At 36.2% G+C, this 22,617-nt stretch overlaps 4 protein-coding genes and 1 long non-coding RNA gene across 14 annotated transcripts; 3 read left to right on the forward strand and 2 right to left on the reverse strand.

The window, feature by feature from the left end:
- Positions 1-143: 143 nt before the first annotated feature.
- On the reverse strand, positions 144-4,702 carry RpA-70 (replication protein A 70). 7 transcript variants are annotated; one of them, XM_031977615.2, is made up of 14 exons: positions 4,596-4,702; positions 3,292-3,344; positions 2,970-3,111; positions 2,859-2,906; positions 2,585-2,781; positions 2,214-2,374; positions 2,048-2,135; positions 1,816-1,978; positions 1,546-1,750; positions 1,360-1,472; positions 896-1,297; positions 742-825; positions 481-675; positions 144-396 (listed from the first exon to the last, which is right to left on the reverse strand). In XM_031977615.2, exons 3-14 carry the CDS (start codon positions 2,997-2,999, stop codon positions 283-285), a joined length of 1,800 nt encoding a protein of 599 aa, XP_031833475.1. In that variant the 5' UTR covers positions 3,000-3,111; positions 3,292-3,344; positions 4,596-4,702; the 3' UTR covers positions 144-282. The 7 variants fall into 7 exon arrangements, with proteins under 7 accessions (XP_031833475.1, XP_031833473.1, XP_031833472.1 ...); XM_031977613.2 differs by having other exon boundaries at positions 4,560-4,609; XM_031977612.2 differs by lacking the exon at positions 4,596-4,702 and adding an exon at positions 4,455-4,575.
- Positions 4,703-4,797: 95 nt separating this feature from the next.
- Positions 4,798-17,847, forward strand: LOC116427368 (uncharacterized). 4 transcript variants are annotated; one of them, XM_031977621.2, is made up of 8 exons: positions 4,798-4,962; positions 12,253-12,389; positions 12,465-12,589; positions 13,023-13,162; positions 14,033-14,244; positions 14,915-15,131; positions 16,564-16,826; positions 16,967-17,847. In XM_031977621.2, the coding sequence occupies exons 1-8, from the start codon at positions 4,953-4,955 to the stop codon at positions 17,195-17,197; spliced, it is 1,335 nt and encodes a 444-aa protein (XP_031833481.1). In that variant the 5' UTR covers positions 4,798-4,952; the 3' UTR covers positions 17,198-17,847. The 4 variants fall into 4 exon arrangements, with proteins under 4 accessions (XP_031833481.1, XP_076226027.1, XP_031833480.1 ...); XM_031977620.2 differs by lacking the exon at positions 4,798-4,962 and adding an exon at positions 9,015-9,333; XM_076369912.1 differs by lacking the exons at positions 14,033-14,244; positions 14,915-15,131 and adding an exon at positions 13,550-13,576.
- On the forward strand, positions 4,978-8,685 carry LOC143174792 (uncharacterized). The gene is made up of 3 exons (XR_012999143.1): positions 4,978-6,146; positions 6,350-6,399; positions 6,475-8,685. It is a non-coding gene; the product is annotated as an uncharacterized LOC143174792 (long non-coding RNA).
- A 242-nt stretch (positions 17,848-18,089) lies between the features above and the next one.
- Positions 18,090-21,197, forward strand: Mon1 (vacuolar fusion protein MON1 homolog). The gene is made up of 7 exons (XM_031977619.2): positions 18,090-18,599; positions 18,839-19,161; positions 19,231-19,474; positions 19,576-19,860; positions 19,941-20,131; positions 20,209-20,311; positions 20,377-21,197. Exons 1-7 carry the CDS (start codon positions 18,327-18,329, stop codon positions 20,515-20,517), a joined length of 1,560 nt encoding a protein of 519 aa, XP_031833479.1. The 5' UTR covers positions 18,090-18,326; the 3' UTR covers positions 20,518-21,197.
- A 42-nt stretch (positions 21,198-21,239) lies between these two features.
- On the reverse strand, positions 21,240-22,598 carry Prp38 (pre-mRNA processing factor 38). Its single transcript, XM_031977625.2, has 3 exons — positions 22,358-22,598; positions 21,776-22,143; positions 21,240-21,708 (listed from the first exon to the last, which is right to left on the reverse strand). The coding sequence occupies exons 1-3, from the start codon at positions 22,519-22,521 to the stop codon at positions 21,335-21,337; spliced, it is 906 nt and encodes a 301-aa protein (XP_031833485.1). The 5' UTR covers positions 22,522-22,598; the 3' UTR covers positions 21,240-21,334.
- Positions 22,599-22,617: the final 19 nt, after the last annotated feature.

The following is a 22,617-nucleotide window of genomic DNA, read 5'->3' on the forward strand; positions in this document are numbered from 1 at the left end:
AGGAAATGAGACATTAAGATGACAGAAAAATCAAATAGAATTGTGACTATGAAAATTACGTGCTGATCAATAAAAATTAATATCATAATCAAATACCAAACTACTCAGAAAACATTAACTGATTTCATTTATAATTAAGCTGGGGAACATTTTAGAGATCACACATCTGTTTTTATTACATACAAAATGAATTAATAATATAAAAAATACTCGCTTTATAAATACAAAAATTGAACTTAGAATAATTATACAGCTGTATTACAAATACAAATAACCAAAGGTTTAAGCCTTCCCGATACCAGCTAGTTCCTTGATTTGAGTTAATAAGTGATCATTATAGACTTTGTAATCCACCGGGGATACACCGAGGCAAGTTGCTTTCAACCTCTTTTCATCCTATAAGTACAAATCAATCAAACATATTTTGAACCCATCTGTAATCTATGTTTTTGTATGTAATACTTTTATCAATAAACTCACGTTGAATTCTTCCATTTTAACTCGTAACTTAAATATGAAACTCTTAAACGTTGCATTAGCGAATTTTTCGAGAAATGCTTCATTATCATTTTCTTTTAATTCTCCAAGTTCTTGAGCTGTAATACCAATCATTTTTTCTGCCTCCTCACTGAATGCTGTGGCCCATTGATGACCTGTCCAGTCTGCTAAACTTAACTAAAAACATTAAATACTGATAAATGCCTTGTTCATTGTAAAAGGTAGAAACATTCCCATACTTACGCTAGCTAATAAACGATATCTGTAATTGGGGAATTCTTTATCACATTTCTCGCATCTGTACATATCGTTAGCTTGATCAATTAACTGTAAAGTGCAAGCAGTTAATTAGCTTGGGTCTTCTTATGCTACAAAATGAAGTTAACAAAACGGTTACCTTCTTTTTACAACTCTCAGTAGGGCAGGATTTGTAAAGAGAATTTTCAACGCGAATCATATTCACAGTTGCTTTGACTGTGTATACATCAGGACCATTGTAACCTAACTCTTTGTCTTTAGCTTCCTTGAATGTGAGGAACGGTCCACTTACACCACCCCCAGCATCTCCAAGTCCTCTAGAAATTGCTCTGATTTCTTCATTGCGGCCGACTGTATTGAACCAACCACGTAATCTGTGCGCCTCTGGGATATCTGGATCAACTTGAAGAACTGTGGAACTAATAGTAGATAGATTTTTCCCTCCATTAAATTCACCAACTCGAGCTCCTTTTATTGCTAGAACCGGATTCATGGATCCATCAAAATCTTCAGCTTGTGAACCCCACAATGTAAGACATACCTATAAATGTATAAAATGTTTCTATATACTTTTTACTCTCTGATAGTTAAATGAAGATTTACCATCGTATTGCTTTCATCTACAAGATTAACATCTTTCTTTTTCATTTCTCTACCCGTGGTTCGTGAAGTTAATACTTGAAGATCACTACAAGACTTAACAACACCCAAAATATCTGTAACATATCAATATTACATAATGTATGTAGTGAACATTTATAAATCATAATCAAATTAGTATATAAATACCCATGATATCATTTTTTTCTTTATTTTCGACTTGACTTATTGGCATAAAGTCAAACCGAAGGGAAGGAATTTCATTTCCAGCATCATAACATGGAATGATTTCTGAGTCTCCGATTAGAGTCATTTCATAATCATTTTTAAGATTGTTAAACTGTTTATTCGCTGTTTTTAAAGTGGCTCTAGAAATATAATATACTTTTCCAACCTGTAATAGACATTCTATATTATGATTTGCAAAGTGTATATAATAACAACCAACAAATAGCATACCTCAAGCATATCATAGAATTTATCGCACTGATCTCTGAATGCTGTACACCTGATTTCCCCACTCTCATCAACTATATCCATGGAAAATAACTTTCCTTCACCACGTGAGTTGCTCCATGTTCTAATACCAGATTTACTAACAACTCGTGCTTTTATTACCCATCTGTGAAATATACTATCATTTAGACTACTCTGACATTATAAAAATACAGTAAGATCATATTAAACTTGCCTATTCTGATAAGGACTCAGTGCAACAATTGGAACTGTTGATATATCATTCGTAGAAGCTTGGTTTGTGCTACTCTTTTGTGCATAATCTATTAAAATAACAATATAACTTGTAATTAGTTTTTATCGACAAGGATTATTTAAGTTAGGTTATTAAATTATAGTACTATTTTTTTGCTTGGGTGGAGACTGTACTGATCGTCCTGGTTGTGCTGATTGTGCTGGCTTAGAATCACCTTCAAAGTCAGCATTAATTGGATTACCAATTCTATGGCCAACTTCATTACCAGGAACCTTTACATCGATGTTTAATATCACCATCACACGTCTAAATACAGATACATACATAATGAATTATAATTTTGTTTTACAATTGTATCAAAAAAATTGTCTACCTCTAAATAAGATGAATCAATAAAATGAAATAGGATAAGATCAAATAAGACAAAACATTTAACATAATATTAAAAACTATTAAAAACAATCTGATAGATACGATTAAATGTTATTATTATGATATCATATTAAGAATACGTACTTTTGTTTCCCAGCATTGTTCACCATACTTATTGCATATCTATTTATCTGACAAATAGAAAACTCAGTTAGTATATTATCTGTGATCATTGAATTTAACTGAGTAGCTAACATTGAAAATGAGTTTATGCTTTTTCCATCGGATACAAGTAGTCTATAGCGTTCCCCACTATTTGTACTTGCAAGCTTTTTATGTCCCTGTACATAAGAAATCAGAAACATCAATAAAGTAATTAATTAAAAAATATATACATACCCTAATACAAAATATTTACCAAAATTTGGAGTACAGGCTTATCAACATCAATGCCATTCATTATTTTCTACAAGTAGAAATCGTATAAAATAAATAAATTGTTAGAAACATAATAGATCGAAAAACTTACATCTAATGCTCCTTCGGTAAGCGAATGCATTTTGAACAATAACAAATAACAAAACGTGCTCAGAAATCAGTGATGTTTTCACCGGTTAATGTATAACTTTTTGATACGTAATTGAATGAGGTCAACGTGATGACAGCTCCCCCTACGAATCATACAAATAAGTAGTACCAAATTTATTGTTAGTTTTAGAAGAAGTTACCTACATTACAAGTAGTCTCTTCTTTATGTAACTTCACAGGACTAACTAACAATCATATTTCTTAACAACCAAACTATATGAGCAAATAATAAATAAGAAATTAAGGTTCAGTAAAATACTTACACTTTTAAGATACATTTCCTAGGTTGGGCATATTGATTAATATCACCAGGCGGCTAAAAGCAAAACATCATATTAAAATTCCCGCCAAATTTATTGGCGCCAAAATCCCTTCATTAATATTTGTGCATATATTATACATAAATGTCATAAAAGTGAAGACTGCAATAGAAGACGTAGTAATTACTAACACTTCTTTCAATGTTGAAATTTATGATAAGTCAATAAATATTATTAACCAGATCATGTTAACTAACACATAACCTAATTGATTCTAATACCAAGATTTCCAAGATTATTGTAAATGTCAAAATGAATTCAAAATTTCAAGCTGTAAAGTTTTTTGAAATCTACTTTAAATTGGATGAAATAAATTTATATTAACTAAAAGTTATTTTGAAAATATTTTGACAGTGATGATTTAAATAAATATCTACATTATTACAAGTCGATAGTCTTACTTTGTTACATAAATTAAACGATAATTGTAATATTTTTTGATTTTACGCTAGCATTACGAATGTACACATGTATATTGAATTATTGTTTTGAACTACTCAAGAATCACCTATTTAATATTGATGTTTATACATGGATTACACATTATGAGTATTCGATTCCTTATTGGTTTCCTTTATCAATAACCGTGACTTACTGTCAAGCACATGAAACCACATGTCAAACAATTCCATGTATAATCTTACAGCGTAATATAATCTATTATAGATTCTATGGCGCCTACGTATTCGGAATGACTCATTGGAATAGTTATTACGTAGTAACGTATTATTGTTTGACGAGGTCACCGAAACTATGAATATATGAAATTCACTTCGCCAGTGAGTTATACACTGCTATAATTAATTTCTTCGTAAACGTTCTATATGATTATTAATTTACGCAAATGCATTCGAGTTTGCTGGATTTTAAGTTATTACGCGTTGCCACCATAAAGATGAACCTACATATATACGCAAGCAGATCTTCACTGATTTTACGAGTGCTCATAACAATGACATCATTAATATTTCCGTCATAATTGAAGCAATCTAACGACTGAACTGATTAGTCGCGGTTATATTGGGATGTTAAGTAGTGCAACGTGTGCATTAATTATTTAATATACCATGGTAGACACACATATAATACAGAAAAATATTGATAACCTTCCTAATACTTTTTACGTCGTCAACACATAAGTTGCTTACGGTAATCCTCAGATGCTAACAACATGATTAAAAGAAAATAAATTGCATTTCAATGAATCATACCGCACAAACATTCACCGGCAACATTGAACCACTCACCCGTGCTGCAGTAGTTATAAATACTATAACGGTAACCGTTTATTAATTGCATATATATTTCATTATTAAAATATTCTTCTCTAAATATATGTGCACACTGGCAAAAATAATATTCATAAAATTTGTTTTTAAATTTAAACGCAAATTTGCATTGATAATTTATGACTCATCCCATTCGCCTAATTATCACTTGCAAATTACCGACGTTTACGATGCGCAATGCGCATGCGCGTCCAGACCGTTTCGTAAAGCGTCAAAGCGACGCGGTTTAGCGCAGTACGAATTTAGTCCTCGAAGTGAGTTCGTCGAAACCATTCCGTGTTAAAGACTGTTTATCGTTCCTTTTAAAAAGGCAGCATGGCTATCTGTAAGTACAATTTCATTAATAACAAAGTTTCTCCCTAAATATTTTACACAGCAACGAAAATCGTAAAATAATTAATTAATCACGTTTGATCGCCGGTATCGCCAAAAGTCGTTAAGTCCGAATGTACTTTACGAGTATATTTTATATAATTATTTTACAAATATATTATTTATACCATATGTTCCTTACGATTAAGTTTAGTAAATGATGTTAAAGTATCGCGTATTAATGTTGCGTATATACAAACCGCAACGGTAATAACACACCAAACAAGTTTCCTTATTTGAACATTCCTGTTACATAGTTTAGTTGCACGTTCTACGTAGTGGACCACTGGTTTCCGGGTACCTGATTGTATGCAGCAATACCCTAATCCGGTAAATGACGCTTGCCCCATAAATAGGTGATTATCATCGTACCACTTAAACGGATGAGAACATGCAATATTTTCGGAGGGAAGCGGTGACCCAAGAATTCCTCGCGTGACTCTTGGAACTTGTCTATATTTATCAGATGGATTCAATATTGCATTGAATTCCAGCGTGCCACGACTATGCCCTATTTCTTGCAACACGAACCATCCTGTGCGACGGAATTATTCCTCCACGAAATTCTCTGTATAATTTTCAACATTGTGTTCATTCTTTTTGGCACTTTGCTAAAAAACAGGTACCCAAATTCATTTCGTTTGTGGCACCATCGTAGATGGCAAAAATCATGCAAGTTACAGTTTACATTTCAAGTGTAATGATTATTGCTAGAGTTTATGTAACTTTGGGATTTATTTGAAATGAGTTATGTCATATCGATCCATTGGTTTTATAGCTACATTGATCATTGGTTTCTCGTTGAGAAGGAAGAGCACCGTTACGATTTACACGCGAGTGCTTCCGTGGACGGTTCCCTTTCTAGTGTTCAGCTAAATATAGTAAGCGGGTGCGGTCGTGTTGGTTTGACAAGCCGGCCGGCCGGCCGGCCGGCTTTCTTTACTTGCAGTACAATTTCACGGAGTCGCCTTCCAACGGAAGCGTGTCCATTAACCTAGAATTCTAAAATGTCGCGGGAACATCTTTACAACTGCAATGGCATGCAGTGGTTGTCACGCGTTCTTCAGTCCCGTTACAGCGATATTCCGATTCCTCGGGACCGGATCAGTGCTGGATAGTCGGACTATAGCTACACGCGTAATAAAAATGGAATATATCATTTGAAAGCAATGAGATGATACGTATTTAAGAAAATCTGTGGTGGAAAACATTTTTAAATTTTCTTTGTTCATAGAGTACGAGGCAAAAATGGAAAATATCATTTGTCAACAATGAGATAATACATATTTAAGAAAATATGTAGATGTAAAAGATTTTTAAAGAATTTTCTTTGTCTACAGAGTACGAGGAAAAAATGGAAAATGTCATTTGAGAACAATGAGATAGCACAGTAATATGATTTATTAACGAAAATCAAATATGTAGATGGAAAACATTTTCAAACAATTTCTTTCTTTGTCTACAGAATACGAGGCAGTTTGAATATCGCAAGACGGCTGTTTAAATAATGTCCTTATAGCCAGCAGAATTAGGTTCAACATATCACCGAGGAAATTTATTTTTAAATAATTTATACAGAGAGTTGTCAATCGAGGTCGGTTGAAATGACGGTCAAAGCGATCATTCCAATTTGGCGTCACCAACGCTGTCGCTTCTCGGCGTCTTCTAGATTGTTTCGCAACAAGAGATTCCACTATTACCGGTAATCTTGCGTTCCATCTGAAGTCCTGGCCATAACCGTGTGAATTGTCCTCGTGGTGACGTCATACGTGCCATTGAATTCCTTGGCTACTTTTTTTTTGTTTCATATTTCTTCAACTACTTTGTTGTCGAACCTCTATGTCCACGTATGTTTCCAGCCTATTGCACGGATATTATGGACATGTTATGAATATATTTTTATTTTCATGTAACACATGACCAAAGGGCAACTGTATTTACAACGCGCTTCATGAAACAAATATCGTTCAAGGAGTATTTAGGTTATTTCATTAAAAATTTGATATTAATCGAATTTAATTGGCGTTCCATCAGTTTAAATAACTTCTAAGAATTTAGTCGTTTGTAGATGAGAAAAACATAGGTGGAGTTAATCGACCTTTCGCCGACTGAAATTATAGCGGCTCGTGGCCACCGGCCATGTGTTCACCTGGCTAGCAAAAGGAAGACAGTTGCTATGCGAGGTGAATGACAGAGAATTGACGGTGGACTCGATACGTTAGCAACTAGCTATTGCCAGTTGTTTTTCTTGTAATCATTACAATAGATTCGTTAACTAGAATCGCTGCAATTTGTCGCATCGGTTATTACCCGAGCAGCCATTTTGATTATTCAGAGCACCTGTTGCTGCAACTGCCATGGATAGATGAACTCATTGGCAAATCGGTGAACTCTTTAAATAATTATCATTACCGTACTTTTTATGTAGCCAAAAAAATTGTTCTTATTTCGCAGCGCTGAACCCAATAATATTTTATAAAGCAAAATACACAAAATGGAAAAAATATATTTATATATAGCATTATTTGTAATATAGAAATGTTTCCAAATGATTGTTTCATTGAGTGAACTATAGTAATTCAATTTGGTTGAAGGTCACCGGTGACCTCCACGGTATTCAACGTGTTAAATGTAAAAGGTCAAGCTACAGCTTGGATGATAAAATTTCAAAAAATTTACTGTCAATCGATTTGGCTAACGAGCGACTCATATTTGTAATCCGTATAACCATGTTAATGCCGAGTTCAGTCGAATTAATCGAATGAATGATGATCATAAAGAAATTTCGAATAGCATCGGTCGATCGTTGAAACGAATTCATCGAGATTCGTACACCGTTAGCAAATTACGTTAGCGGTGACGACATAACCTGGCGAATGGTTGCGTAATGGGAAATTGACTGAATGGTTCTAATTTTCGCATTGTTATGTTAATTGTAACACGCCTCGCGCGAATGCAGGCTCCAGTCTAATCAGTTCGCCGGGATATTAACATTCTGCGGCCGATTACGATCTGGCCTGCCATCTTTGCGTTACACCGAGGCCGGAAATTAGCGGTAATGGAATCGGAAGAGCGACTCGGCGGGCACGAGAGCGGGCGCGAAATTTGCTTAAATTCGCGTAATTAGACACACGCGAGGATTAGACGTGCAGGTTAATGACTCATCGGCCACGCGAACGTCTATTTTATTTTGTATAGAGGGAAGCCGATTATAGCCTACCGATCTCCAGAGGAAATCTCTCGGTTTCTAACTTCAACTCTTTTGGAATTATTTCGAACGTCTACCATAAAAATCGCATTAATTCGTTGACTACTTGGTTACTTTGTTACAATCATAATCAACACTGTTAACACGTTAAATGCCATGTCAGTCACCGATGACCGACGCTCCTGAATTACTTGAAAACAATCGTAACACGCAAAATAATCGATGTCGAATCAAAATGTTTAATATCGTAACTAAGCTGATAATAATGTAATGTAAAGATTGTAACGCGAAATAGTGAATAATTGTTGTTACTTTTCTTCGCTAAAACGCTTAACGCGTTAAGAAGTAAAATTATTGATTATTAGAAACCGGTTTAGCAATACGCGAACTAAATTATATATGAATTGCAACCTCGATAGAAAAAAGTCAATTTAATTTCTCGGTAATTTCAGTGTTAAGAATGTTCTCTAGATTATCGATCGCGACCGGAACGATCTCGCTGTGAAAGTTTGCCGCGCCGATCGGCTTGAATCATCCGCGTACCATGATGTGAGGTAATTGGCATCGAAGTAGCAATGACATCAGCTCAATGACGTTTCCAACACTGCTTAACATTGCTTTCTATTATCTCTGATTCCGTTATCGGTTCGACCTGCAATTTTAATATATGTGGGAATCATGAAACAACATTTGTTATTTATAGCAACGTCCGATGACTACTGTTCAGCGAGGGAGGGGGCCGTATACGACCCCTACTTAACAAACCTAACCAATTTGAGCCGTGAACACATCGAATCGGATAGTCACGTAAATGTGGACATTTTTCTTGGTATCCTTCATTTAAACTGTACCTTCGTACCAATGATCACAAGATCATCTGACTCAGACTAATCCTATGAAGGAAGCGAATCAGTTCGAAATTAATTCTAACATAGTTAATGTAGTTAATTATAATGAACTCTCGAGGCAGTAAACTATTGGACTTTTGCCGTCACGTGTTACCAGAAAACTTTCTATTGAAAGCCGTCATAACGGCGATGATTTTTTACTTCACGGATGTGGCCAATCAGTTGCGATCCTCGTTCGAACCTTATTCACCGGCTCTTTGCTCAGCAGGTAAATATTTATCGTCAACTTCCTGCTGTCTCGATCAAATGTTAACATTCGTGTACTCTTCAATTTTGTATTAATTATTATCTCGTTTATTCACTGCTTCATTAATTTTCATGAAACTGTTCGTTTAATTGCCTAGAGGATTTCGAGCTGATCTAACATGTTGACTCTCATGGTGGTCAACGGAGCTTCCAAATCGAAAACCAAATTCTTAACCCTTAAGAAAAATTCGATACTTCAGGATGAAAACTAGACGATGTTATATGAAACGAACTAATGAGAAAACATACGTAAATTAAAAAGCAAAGCCATTTTATAGAAACATTTCGCATATTGATTCATTATACAAATTTTGTTGTATCAAATCGAATGGCGAGAGTCACCTCTCGAGTGCAAAGGGTTAATTATTTCTAATGCGAGTTATCTTTGCTGTGAATGAATGTATAATATTACATACAGAAATCTTTAAGCATTTCCGTGACTATCTACGCGTTGACTTAACATTATGATTATTAGACTGTGAATTCGCATTGATGAGAAATTTGAAAAATTGCGCGGGGTGATCCCGATGTGAAGGAATACATAGTATCATTTTCCATCGTGATTCTAATCTTCTGATTATATTCCGAAAAATTCAAATTTCCATAAAGATCTACAGTCCGATTATTATTTTACCTTCGCAACGTTGACAAACGGACCCGTGGCCCGCCGAAGGTTAAGCGCGTTAACGTTCATCGCTCGGACATCGTTCAATCGTAAAAACGGATATTTACTAATTAAAGTTCCTAGTCCATTCCGTACGTCACGGACAAGTTGAATTTATGACCGTACGAAATCGCTTGCAGCCGGCGTTTCAGCTTGGAAACAAGCAGATAAAGAAGATGAAGATGATGAAGAAGGAGAATCTGACTCGTAGACGCCGGCATTCCATTTCCGTCGAAGAAAACCCGCGGCGTTTAATTAAAGACAATCAAACTCGTGGACGTGAATTCCGTCGCTGGAACTAGAAATAGAAAGGATCGAGATCGGATGGTGAACTTGTAACTGAACTGAATGAACATCTTTCTGGATCAGCTTCTCAATGTTATTCGTTTAACGATAGGACTAACGAGCAGTCGAATCGCTTGAAAATCATAGAAATGCATTTATTAACCCATCGCACTCGAGAATATTTTTCTCGACAGATACTCATTATTTTCTGATAAAGTATCAATGATATTTTTCGCAACTAACATGGAGATATACCTTGTACAAATTAAATGAAATATTGAATTTTCAATTTTATCAGTTTGCTGGGTCAACTTAAATGGCGACCGAAAGTCGCCTCTCCGCAAAAGTGTTAATACTAGACATTATCTCATTTTCTTGTAAAAACTCGAAAACAGATGTAGTATTTCTAATTCATATTAATAATCTGCATCAGCGTTTTTAGCAACAACGGCATGAAGTGTACAATAATTGTCCTTAAACCTAGTGTTAACCCTTTGCCCTCGAGAGGTGACTCAGTCACCACCTGATTTGATACAGCAGAACTATGAAGTTGAATATTTAATGTTTTAAATTAAACTTTGTATTGCTATGGGAAATATTGGAATAAAATAGCTGTGTCGCTTAATTTATCTGTGAATTATCGTTAAATTAGTTTCAAGCAGTATCGTCTATGTCTCGTCGAAGAATGTTAAATATTTCCAGTGGAAAACTTTCGAGTGCAAAGGGTTAACGCACCAGCAATTTGTAAAAACTTCGTAAAAGAAGGAATCCAAGATGGATCATTTCGATCTGACAGGTAGTTGTAGCGTAGTCTTATCTTAGTGTTGAAATTGAGCATGAAATCATCATCCCGTTTTCTCGTCCTTCAAGCCTCGAGCACGCTTGGCCAACCTTCCGACCGTGTCTAGATCATCAACGAAGATTTCTAATCGCGCGCGATGTGATTTAGACGCGCTATTATCGCGAGTACGGGATATTGATCGATCCCAGTCCTGCATTGTCCTAGTTCCGTTCGTTGTGTCGACTGAGTGGCGTCCAGACGTCTGGAAGTTTCGTGGAAAAAGCCTTGCCCCAGTTTCTTTCGCTCGAGAATTGTCCTGTTTGCGCGGACTGAACGATAAATCCTTACGCTATCTAGGACGACGGTCGTTATTCATTTATTAGACTCCGAAATTCGAAAGATCGTTGTAAGATAATGTTGACGATATTTTAATGGTACTACTGGCCTTGGAGAACAATATTCTTCAAAAGTTAATGATACTGAACTAATCTTGTATTTATTTAGAGATACTAGATGCAACATTATTGAAAGTAATAGCTGCATTACGCTGTAACGAAGCCATCAATCCTTCGCACTGAATAGGCGACCTTTAGTCATCACTCGATCTGATGCATTATAAAGTTATAAGTAAAGTGAAAAATTAGAAAGTTCAATGTTTACTAGTAAACTTAGTATAATGCATCATTGCGCGAACTATTGAAGTAAAACGATTTTGTTTCTTAATTTGTGTTCAGCTAGTTTCAAAACACATTGTCTGTGTCTCGCCAAGGAAACGTTGAATATTTCTGGTTAAAAACTGTCGGGAGCAAAAGGTTAATTTCGATCGAATTCAGATACGGTGATGAGAGTACACATTACTGCGAGGATCGATCGAAGCCTTCCAGGCTTTGAGACCTTCCGCGTGATGTTAACTGGTAGCTGTTGATGACGAAGTCGAGACTTGTTCGATTACAGTTCTTGTATTTTTATTCTTCGTTAGAATCTTTGGATGTCTGAAGGGACTCGATCTTCCAGTGATTCCGTCGTACGATTTCTCTATAATTGGAATGGGAATGTCGAGAAAGAAATTCCATTGAGGACGAAGTCCTGTGATCAAGTGTGACGATCAAGATCACACGAATGTAACAATTGGTGCAATCATTTTGTTCCAGCACTCTCCACCGAGGACAAATTGCAATATAATTTCTACCCGGTTGCCAGTTGGCAAATTCAGTTTCGAGTGAAGGCGGCCAATGATGCTCACATCGCTCTTACCACCGGCCCTGAAGAAGGAGAACCCATGTACGAGGTGAGTAACACTTAAAGAAACACCCGTAAACCTTTTGGATTAACAATAAACTTTAACATCGTTCTTAACACACAGGTTTTCATCGGTGGATGGAACAACGCCAAGTCCGTGATTAGAAAGAATAAAGCCAAGCCTGAAGCCGCAGAGGTAGAGACACCGGGTATACTGAGTGCCGACGAATTCCGCGGTTTTTGGATCAGGTGAAGTGTAGATTAATGAATACTGATATTAATACCGGGAATCAGGAGAATGTTGTAATAATGTGGATACTGTAGTGTATAGTGTAGATAATACCAGTATATATACTGGTTATGGTATAATTTTAGTTTTTATTTATAATTATGATTGTAGTTGTATTATTTAATCGTTAAATAATACTATAATTATATATTAATATTCTATCAATAAATACTGTATTGTATTAATATCATATTAATTAATACTGTAATTATATGGTATACTAGCGTACAGATATACCATAAGACGGCCTCTAGCGGCTAGTCACGGTTTACCACGCATTGAAGTCTCCAGTACTGCTATATTTCTGTACCCGCTTTATTAACACTATTCCCAGCTGCTGAACTGGGATTGAACGATTTGAAATTGGTTTCTTATTTAATGATTTTTTTTTAGATGGGGCGACGGTGCTCTTTCAGTGGGCAAAGAAGGCGAACCAAGCGCATTCCTCTATTATACTGATCCAGAACCCTTCGGAATCGGTTACTTTGGTGTGTGCACTGGTTGGGGCGCGACCGGCGAATGGCAGATCGAAGGTAGAACATCCTCTTGATCTTGTTCTTGATACTTTCCTAGGGTTTAGGAGGTTCCTACTATAGTTGCTTTCCTTCTCAGTTCTTTGGTACACTTCGATTGTTCTATTTAAAAAGTACTCTCTTTATTGAAGCACAGGGATCCTTTCTTGTACCTTGATAGATGCAATTGAAAACCTCAATATCGCGAATGAAAGGTATATTGTTCTGCTGCTTTGGATAATGTAGAATTACTTTCGCCAATAGTGTATATTATAGTAGACATGTCGTAGCAGAATCGGGTTTTTCGACGAGATATTTAAGTACCTATCGCAATTTATTAACACAATCTTGTTCCTGGTTCTTAATCGGATGTCGGATGGATCTACTAATACATCATCGTCCATACAGCCATCTGTGTTGGTGGTCAGGAGCGTTGTACGTATAGTATATAAAGTCTGGTCGAAAAACGTAGTTGCATCCCTTAGATACTTTCAGCTTTTCTGCTCGAGTATGTTTGATATGATCCAAGCACGTTGCATCCTTCCATATTTTTTTTACAAATCACATAGTGCTGTGATGTTATTTAATTCGGCATCGTTCAGTTCCATTAAAACGGTACGTATGCACAAGAAGTGCTTGTTTAGCGTTAGTCACGCTTATCACTTCAGTCCCCGTCGTTCACATTCTTGTAAAATCCTACAAAGTGTAAATGATTGAGGTTAAAGGCAACGGAGAGTTAATTGGTTACACAATTAAGACTGAAAGATGCCTGGAAATGTAAAAACAGGCGTTACCGAAACACCAGAAATAATTCCATTGAATCCCTGGTTGATCAAAGCTTTCTCGTTTAAGTGCTTCGAGTTTTATTCCATTTTCTTTGGTTTCTGCAAGGACATGGCCCCATATCAACGCGGAACCAGTTAGTGTACCAGTTTCGAAACATACCCAGCGGTTCAATCCTAGTCGACGTGAAGGCTAAGAGCAACGCTCACGTTGCCTTGACCAACAAAAAAGGCGAATCGACCCCTATGTATGAGATCATGCTCGGGGGTTGGGAGAACACAGCATCGGTGATCAGACACGATCGCAAGCAACCCGACAAGGTTCGAAGCTGAACTTGAAGCAACATTCCTTTAACCCTTCAGTTCTGTCTTTGACTTTATATATTATATATTTCATAACAGCGTTTTAAATGATACTTTGATGTGTCCTCAGCAGTGGCGGCTCGTAGCTAAAATTAGTGGGGGTGCTGCTCCAGAAAATGTTTAGCCTTTAGTTTTAAAATGTTTGTATCTTTTTCATAAACTGGGAGATCGTTACTGACATTAAGCTTAAGGATTATATATTGTACAAGTATAAAGAAAGAATTCAAGAAAAAAGGACTCATTATATTAAATGTTATCTATAATATCAAGCCGCCACTGGTCCTCCGGGTATAAAGAATCAACCCTTTGCGGTCACTGACACGATCATTTTGAGCTTTGATGTTTAAAGTCGAAATCTGCGAATGAATAATTCAATTATTTAAATAGCAATAGATTGATACATGATTTCTTTCTTTCCTTGTGTTTAAGACTTCGATGCATAATTCAACTTTTCATGAAGAGTTCCCTGAAGCTTCAAAGGTTTTCGACCGCGAAGGGTTGAGAATCATCAAACCTTTGTCAGGCAGGCGCGTTACCAAAGTAGAAAGGGTTAAAGGAATCCACATAGCCGCGTTTCCTTATGTCGCGGGGAGTCCCCTGTCCTAAAAGGCTGATTCTACACGGACAGGTGCGCGTGAACACGCCAAACCTGCTGAACGAGAACGAGTTCAAGAAGTTCGCTATCTCTTGGCGCGACGGTCTGATCACGGTCAGGACTGGTGATCTAAACGGTCCCGTGATCATGGAATGGCGAGATCCTAAGCCGATTGGCGTGAGCTACGTGGGCGTGCGCACCGGTTGGGGTTCAACAGGGAAATGGCAACTTCGTACGCCCCCAGTGAAAAGTAATTTTGCCTGAACATCTTTTTTTTTTGTTTTTTCTTCAGTGTCGGGACTTGATCATCGAATCGATAATGCGAATCTTTCTGATCATCGCTGCGAGCACACGGAAGCTTCCTGATCCAGAATACTCTACAACTAATGATCATCTCTTGAAGACTAAATACAGTACAGTATTGCCTCGTTATTGGATGTCTCCGAATGTGGAATAATACAACGAGGATGCTTGATATCTTTCTGAAGAAGAACTCTTGGAAATGTTAAAAATTTCAAAGAAGAAAATATATTAACGCTAGAACTACTAGATGGGTCAAAATGAACCATTATTAAATTCTTCTTTTACAATTATTGAAAAGCAATAAATCCTTCTCTAAGAAATTTCTAAAGAAATTGTTTCAGTAATACGCGAACTGAGTTTTGAGTGATGGAAGTCTCGATAGATGCACTCTTGGGTTTTCTGTAGAAAAAGTTTGAAAAGTTGACTTGACTGCTTGGTAGTTCTAGTGTTAAAAACACGGGATTGCGTAACGAGGGAATACTGTACAAATTGAAGGAAGAGATGGGATTCTATAAACTGAGAAACACTTTTATACACTTTTATACAGTTTCACACACCTAATACACTTTTTTCTATTTTTTAATGAAAATGTGTTAAACGTGAAGAGAATCCTATTTCGGGGTCCAGTTTTCTTTTTCACTGAACGTTCATTTACTGTACATTATACGAAGATGCCATTTGTATTCCCTGCTTTCCCTTCTGCGGTGCGTCGCAGGAACTTAGGATCATTGAGCAAAAAAGAATTGTTCTCGCTTGGGTAGCGACGCGGATTTAAACGCCTTGTATGGAAATGAATTCTGCGAAAGTTTAATATCGCAATCGCTGGGAACGATCAGGGGATATGGTCTTCAATGGTCGATTGAGTTTGCTGTGATTGTGTTTGACATACTAACCGCACGCTCGACCGCATTTTTCTAACATCAACACGTTGCGTTGTGTGCGCCGAGGTCATCGCTATTATCTTTCGCAGACATGACATTTTCATCGTAACTTTCACTCGTTTTAATGTGTTCTCCGCAAGTCATCTTATCGTTTTGTAATTTTTCAGTAGATTCCGTTAATGTACTTAGAAGATTAAATGGAAAATAGCCGGGATTATTTGCATCGATATTCATCCATCAATACTTTACTGTCATCATTAATAGGGGGTTGCTATATTCATAAATGTTTTTGTTCTAATTTTTCTGTAGCATGTTTGTGAACAGAATATCGAGTTTTAAATCGGTGGTGAAACCTCTCTTTCAATCATTCACTTGATATTTCAAGTTGGAACAGGGATCAAGGTCCTTGGATCCCGTTTTCGTTGTCTGTATTACACCACCGATTATTTCGTTCTCTTCTGAATGTATACATTAATGGGTTGATGCACCTTCTTCTAGATTCAAGCCCATCTGCCCCATCTGCCCCATCTGCCCCATCTGCTCCTCCGGTACAAGGTTTGGAAGTGGGCCAGGAGTGCTGGTGTGACGCAATAGGCGGGATTGTGCCTCCAGGTGCAGTAGAAGGCGGAAATGACGGTGAGACCTTGTACGTAGGGAGAGCTTTCCACGAGGGAGCTCTTTTGCCAGGCAAAGTGAAGCCTAGCCACTCCGTTTGTTACGTTGCTTGGGGTGGCGAGGAGCATGGAAAGGCTGAGTATCAGGTAATACTGGTAAAATAATCTACTAAAACATATAGGATGATTAATCCGCCCAATATTCCTGTCTATTATATAATTACAGAACCTAGAGAGCACCTAGGAACAAATAAATGCAATTACTAAAATCAAATTATTCTTATTAGGTTCTCTGTGGCTGTAATCCCGCATGGGTACCAACTAGCGGAGGTAGCATTCCTCCCAATGCGATTCCGGGTGGCGAAACCGAAGATGGAGAAGCTCTCTACGTCGGCCGCGTGAATCATGAAGGCACCGTGACAGTTGGCAAGGTGCAACCGTCTCATAGCGTTTGCTACATCCCATATGGTGGGGCAGAAGTCGCCTTCCCTGAATACGAAATCATGGTTTCAAAATAATCGAGCAGACATTACATCATGAGAAAGGAGAATTAAACACCGCACCGACTTGTCGATGAGTTTCAATAATTGTTTCAAATATGGTACTATTTTTGAAAGGCTGTATTGAATGTTAAAAAGGAAATTGGTAATATTAGACAACACTGACAGTATTAACGGAAATATTACAGGAAAAGATTATTTACATGGAAAAAGTATCTGCAACTAAGCGATATTGTTCCCTTAAACTAGAGAATCTCAGTGGTCTGTTGATATTTTTATTAAGAACTGGAGTGGGGGAAGTAGATTAGAAGACTATAAAGAATCTCATATGTGTGCAAACTAGTCTAGTTATGAGCGAATTTATCGACGAGTCGGTGCGGAACATGCGTCCACTTCTGCACTTGAATTCTTGATGTAGAACGCGCAAATCAAACCGGCAATATATGTAGCTCAGCTATATATACAGATTATTTGTTAATTCCAGTTGGATGTGTATGCCGTTTAAATGATCGTTGCCTTTAAATCGTTCCTACTAGCGAACGAGAGCATCGCTAAAATGTATATTCGACAGCCACATAGTTTTTTATCGCACGACACTTTTCGCTTTATTGAAGTTATTTTTGGATTCTATATTGTTATGAAACAATAAATAATATAAATCAAATAAAGATTTCAATTCTTTGATAGGTATCCTGTACCCTCCATAGAATAGTATCTATCTTAAACGCCGATTAATTTTTTCAACCTTACAGTTCAGTATGAAAGAATCTTGAAAATATTAATAAAGTAATATTCTTATCTTTTCTATATAATTTCTATATTAATATTTTATTTATGCAAAAGACAATTGTTCTATTTCACAAAGTGTATTATTGATTAACACAGTTTCAAGTGCATGAAACTAAGAGCAGTTCAAAATAATTCAAAAATATGCAATTAAAGGTATGACCAATTTTTTGGTTTGTACAATTATAGTAACTTTTTTTCAAGGTCTTTAAGGCTGGTCAGACTGTTAGTCGGCCTGTGTGTATTCTAAATAAGCCGGACTTCAACAATGGCGGCTGATCCGTCACGACTAGCCGTTAAATGTCAACTGGAAGAGGAAGTTTTAAAATAGTGGTAGGATAGTAGTGTTTTATTGAGAATTATGGCAGCAAAGGAACCTGCTACTATTGACGATGAAATCGCTGAGCCTGGCATTGAACCAGGCGCTTCTGCGGAAACGATGCTTGTCACTACTGATAGTTTTGAAGAATACGAACAAGAGATCAGCAGTAGCATCGACGATAGACAAATGAAAGAAAGCACTACGAGCACCATCTCAGAAATTCAAGAAGACACGCAAGACATTCCAACAACGCCCACCGCAACAAATTCACGAGATCTTCAGAAAACAGCTTCTCTTGATGATTCGGAATTAGTACGTTTTATAACCTCTGTCGTAAGAAATGCCGCAGATGCATTAAACTTAAAAGCAATTCATCAAATAAAGATGACAATAGTCCGTTAAAGTAATAGCCAGAAGAAGATGTTGACTATCATTGAAAATTATGGGATATAGATTGTTATCTGTTTCCATTAAGTCTGAGCTACATTATTTTTTTTTTGCGGTAACACCCACTTACTAATGTCAGATACTTGATATCCTTTATGTTTTAGGAGGATGTCACCCATCGGTTAGGTCAAAGTAGTTTAGAGTCTGATCCCTTACGCTGCAAAACATGGTTGGCTCAAAGGAAACACATATTTATATTGAGCCAGGCTGGAAAACCCATATACTCTAGATATAGTTCTGAAGATAAACTAGTCACAGTAATGGGTGTCATGCAGGCCCTAGTTTCATTCGTCCAAGCAGGCAGTGATATGATCAGATCTGTGCATGCAGGAGATACTAACTTTGTATTTGTTGTCAAAGGTCCATTAATATTAGTTGCAGTTTCAAAAACACTTGAAAGTGTACCTCAACTTACATTGCAGTTAACGTATGTGTGTCACATTAAAGCAAGCGCCAGTCCGTTTTATTGTGTTTTAACATATTTTTGTCATTTCAGATACGTATATAATCAGATAGTCTCTGTGTTAACACAGTCACAATTAACTAGAGTATATGATCAACGTAGGAATTTTGATTTGAGGAGGTTGTTATCTGGTAGTGAAAGACTGATAGATCATTTACTAAATTTCATGGACAGAGAACCAGCATTTTTTCTAGGCGCTATTAAATGTTTACCTTTACTTCCTTCAATGCGAAGTTCCATTGCTCAGACTATCATTCAGACGTGTGGTAAAATCAAGGTATATTATATTCTCCAAATGAAATTTTATGTTCACCGTAGAATAGAGTACACTGTCCTTCTTAAAGATCATACTAATAAGACTCATCTGACACTTTCCAGAATTTAGTGTTTGCAATACTTCTAGCTAATAATCAACTGGTAACATTAGTCAGAATGAACAAATTTTTTTTACATCCAGTGGACTTGCATATAATACAAAATTTGGTCGACAGTTCAGAGTCACTTAAAACAGCCGAAAGCTGGACACCAATATGTTTGCCGAAGTTTGACGCTAACGGTTATATGCACGGGCATGTATCATACTTGGCCGAGGATTGTCAAGCATGCCTATTATTGCTTACGGTCGACAGAGACGTATTTTTTGTACTTTCTGAAGCAAAACAAGTAAGCGAGTAATTAAAGAATCTTTCATTTGATATCGATAAATGTTTCAGTGGAAAATACTGAACAATTTTTCTTTCTAGAAAATTGTAGAAAAATTAAGGCGGACAAACTGCTTAGAAGCGATTAACGAATCCATGAATAAACCACCAATTACAACGGCTGATATCGGTTTGCCAGAAATGAGACACGTTTTGTACAAATGTAAAAGTACAGCTCAGTTTTGGAGTCCTGGACTTCAACCTCCATACACAAAGGACGAAGAAATCGAACGGTACGTACAATATATTTTACAAAATAATATGTTTTATAAATTTATAAAAAACGATTGATATACTTTGTTCTTTTCAGATTGTTGGGTCTATATCAGTGTTTACATCACAGATTGTATGCTCCTAACCGACCACTGAAACTTATATTCCAACAATTAGATAAAGAGACCATGTTGGCATGGGTAAGTTGAAATATATTTGTGTAGTTCACAATGTTTGTTTTAATTAAATTAAATATATATTCCAGGTAACAATAAGTTTTGAACTCTATGTTACATTTGAACCGTTGGTAACCAAAGCCGATGCCATTGAGGCAGCGAGTAAACTGATAAAATGGATTAAAAAAGAGGAAGAAAGGTTATTTATTTTAAATCCACCAACATTTTAAAAGTCCTATAATAGTGGTGATATTTTTAAAAGAAAATTCATTCGTCAGACGAATAGAATTCGAAATGTGCAGTGCATTGTTTGATAGTGATTTATATTGACTAGATGGAGTATTGTTACAAAATAATAGAAAACACAAACTGCATCGTGAGTTATGTGATGCATTCATGTTTTTTTCTCTCATATATCGACACTATACTTTTGCTCATTATTTTTAATTACGAAAGTACTGTGCAATATAGTACTATGTGGAAATGTATATATTTAAAAACACTACGCGTGTAATCGTATAGATTATATTTATAGACAGGCTATGACATTACCAATTTATTTTATTACATGGTGCTCGAGGAAATTTGTCATTGTATTGTTAAGGAAGTCACTTTGGAAAGCATCTTTTTATAGTTAAGAAACGTATCCTTGAAACAATTCTTCATCAACAATCGCAATGATAAATATTCTCTATTCTTTTGTAAATAATACTTACATTGTAAGGTTTGAATCGAAAAAAAAAGAAATGATTCCAGAACAAGTGAATAGTGTAATTTTATGATGAAAAAATATTGTTACTAGGAACGCGTAACGTACGGGTACTTTATGCTACTATGTAGCGTTTCTATCGACGAGTACTATAATTTTAATATGAAACTATTCCCTGTAAATGTTACACGCTACTGTTAATTTTGACCGAAGTGCTGTATACTGGATAAACGAATTCAAGACTTGTATCACGCAGATTTTTTTATTCGTCTGATAATTAGAAACGTTTGTTGTTACATTCAGTAAAAAAAAAAATAATTATGCCACAGCATATAGAATTAGTGTCTAGCTCTGTCGCGGTCCCGTCTTCGATCCCGATCTCTGTCTCTGTCTCTGTCCCTGTCGTCTCTTCTATGTCGATCTTTATCTCTATCTTTATCCTTATGTGACGAGGAATGACTTTTCGGTGATTTACTTCGCTTCCGTTCACGTCTGTCTCTGTCTCTATCTCTGCTTCGTGATCGCTGTTTTTCTCTGTCAGATTTTTTGTCTGATCGTGAATGTCTCTTGTCCCTGTCTCTATGTCTGTCTCTTTCTCTGTCGTGATCATCTGTTCTCTTTCGTGTGTCTTCTTTGATAGGTGGAATATCTTCGTCCTCTGAGGTTTCTATACCTTCATCCATATCATCCTCTAGTGCTGACACTTTTGCTTCTGTAAAAATATTTTGATAACCATTCGTTCAAGTATAGTAACAAGTTCTATATAAAAGTTTAGTTACCTAATTCATTATTTTCTTCTAAAACATGCCTCTTCTGTATCCTCGGTAAAATAACATCACAAGACCTCTCTTCTCTTAATAGTTCGTCTATGAATTCATCCATATGAATCAATTCAAATTTACCTTGCTTATTCTGTTTCCTTAGCTTTCTGTTGTCATTAAATAATGGTTCCAAGTATTTATAACAATCCAGGGATGAGCCTGTTAATCTCATATATAATGCTCCTAGTGCACGAACATATTTGAACTCTTCATTTTTTATAAATTCTACTATAATGTCTTTTTCTGGTTGGATTTGTAACATTTTCAGTATGAGACAAAGGAATGGCGTTGGTTTCACATTTCCACCAAATACACCACCTATAAACCTAAAGTAAAGCATGATTTTTAATTTACACGGAAGCAGGCATGTTTGTTTACATTAATGGGAAGCTACATTTTATCAATTATTAATTATTTATATACATCTAGTCGATTCTTATCTACAGTATACCTAAGAGAAAAGCAAGAAAATAAAATAATATGCAAGTGAACATAATTATACGGTTTAGAACGAAAAATTCAATGAAAACATTAACTAACCTCAATTCCATAGCTTTGTCTACTAAAAGTTCTGCAGTTAAGGCGAAACATTCTTCCTTCCAATATTTTGAATCGTACACCCGAGATCTAATGATTTTCTCCACTAAATACTGAGGATTCGTACCTCGAATCGATTTCGCATCTTTCACAGTTCTATTTGCCATTTTTTCTCACTTTAAGGTTAAAAGTCTGTTTTGAAACTTGCTCGAAAAACATGGATAGATGACACGATACTGGTATTCTGTAAATTAGAAAAATAT

This window comes from Nomia melanderi, chromosome 8, assembly GCF_051020985.1.
Source record: "Nomia melanderi isolate GNS246 chromosome 8, iyNomMela1, whole genome shotgun sequence".
NCBI lineage: Eukaryota > Metazoa > Arthropoda > Insecta > Hymenoptera > Halictidae > Nomia > Nomia melanderi.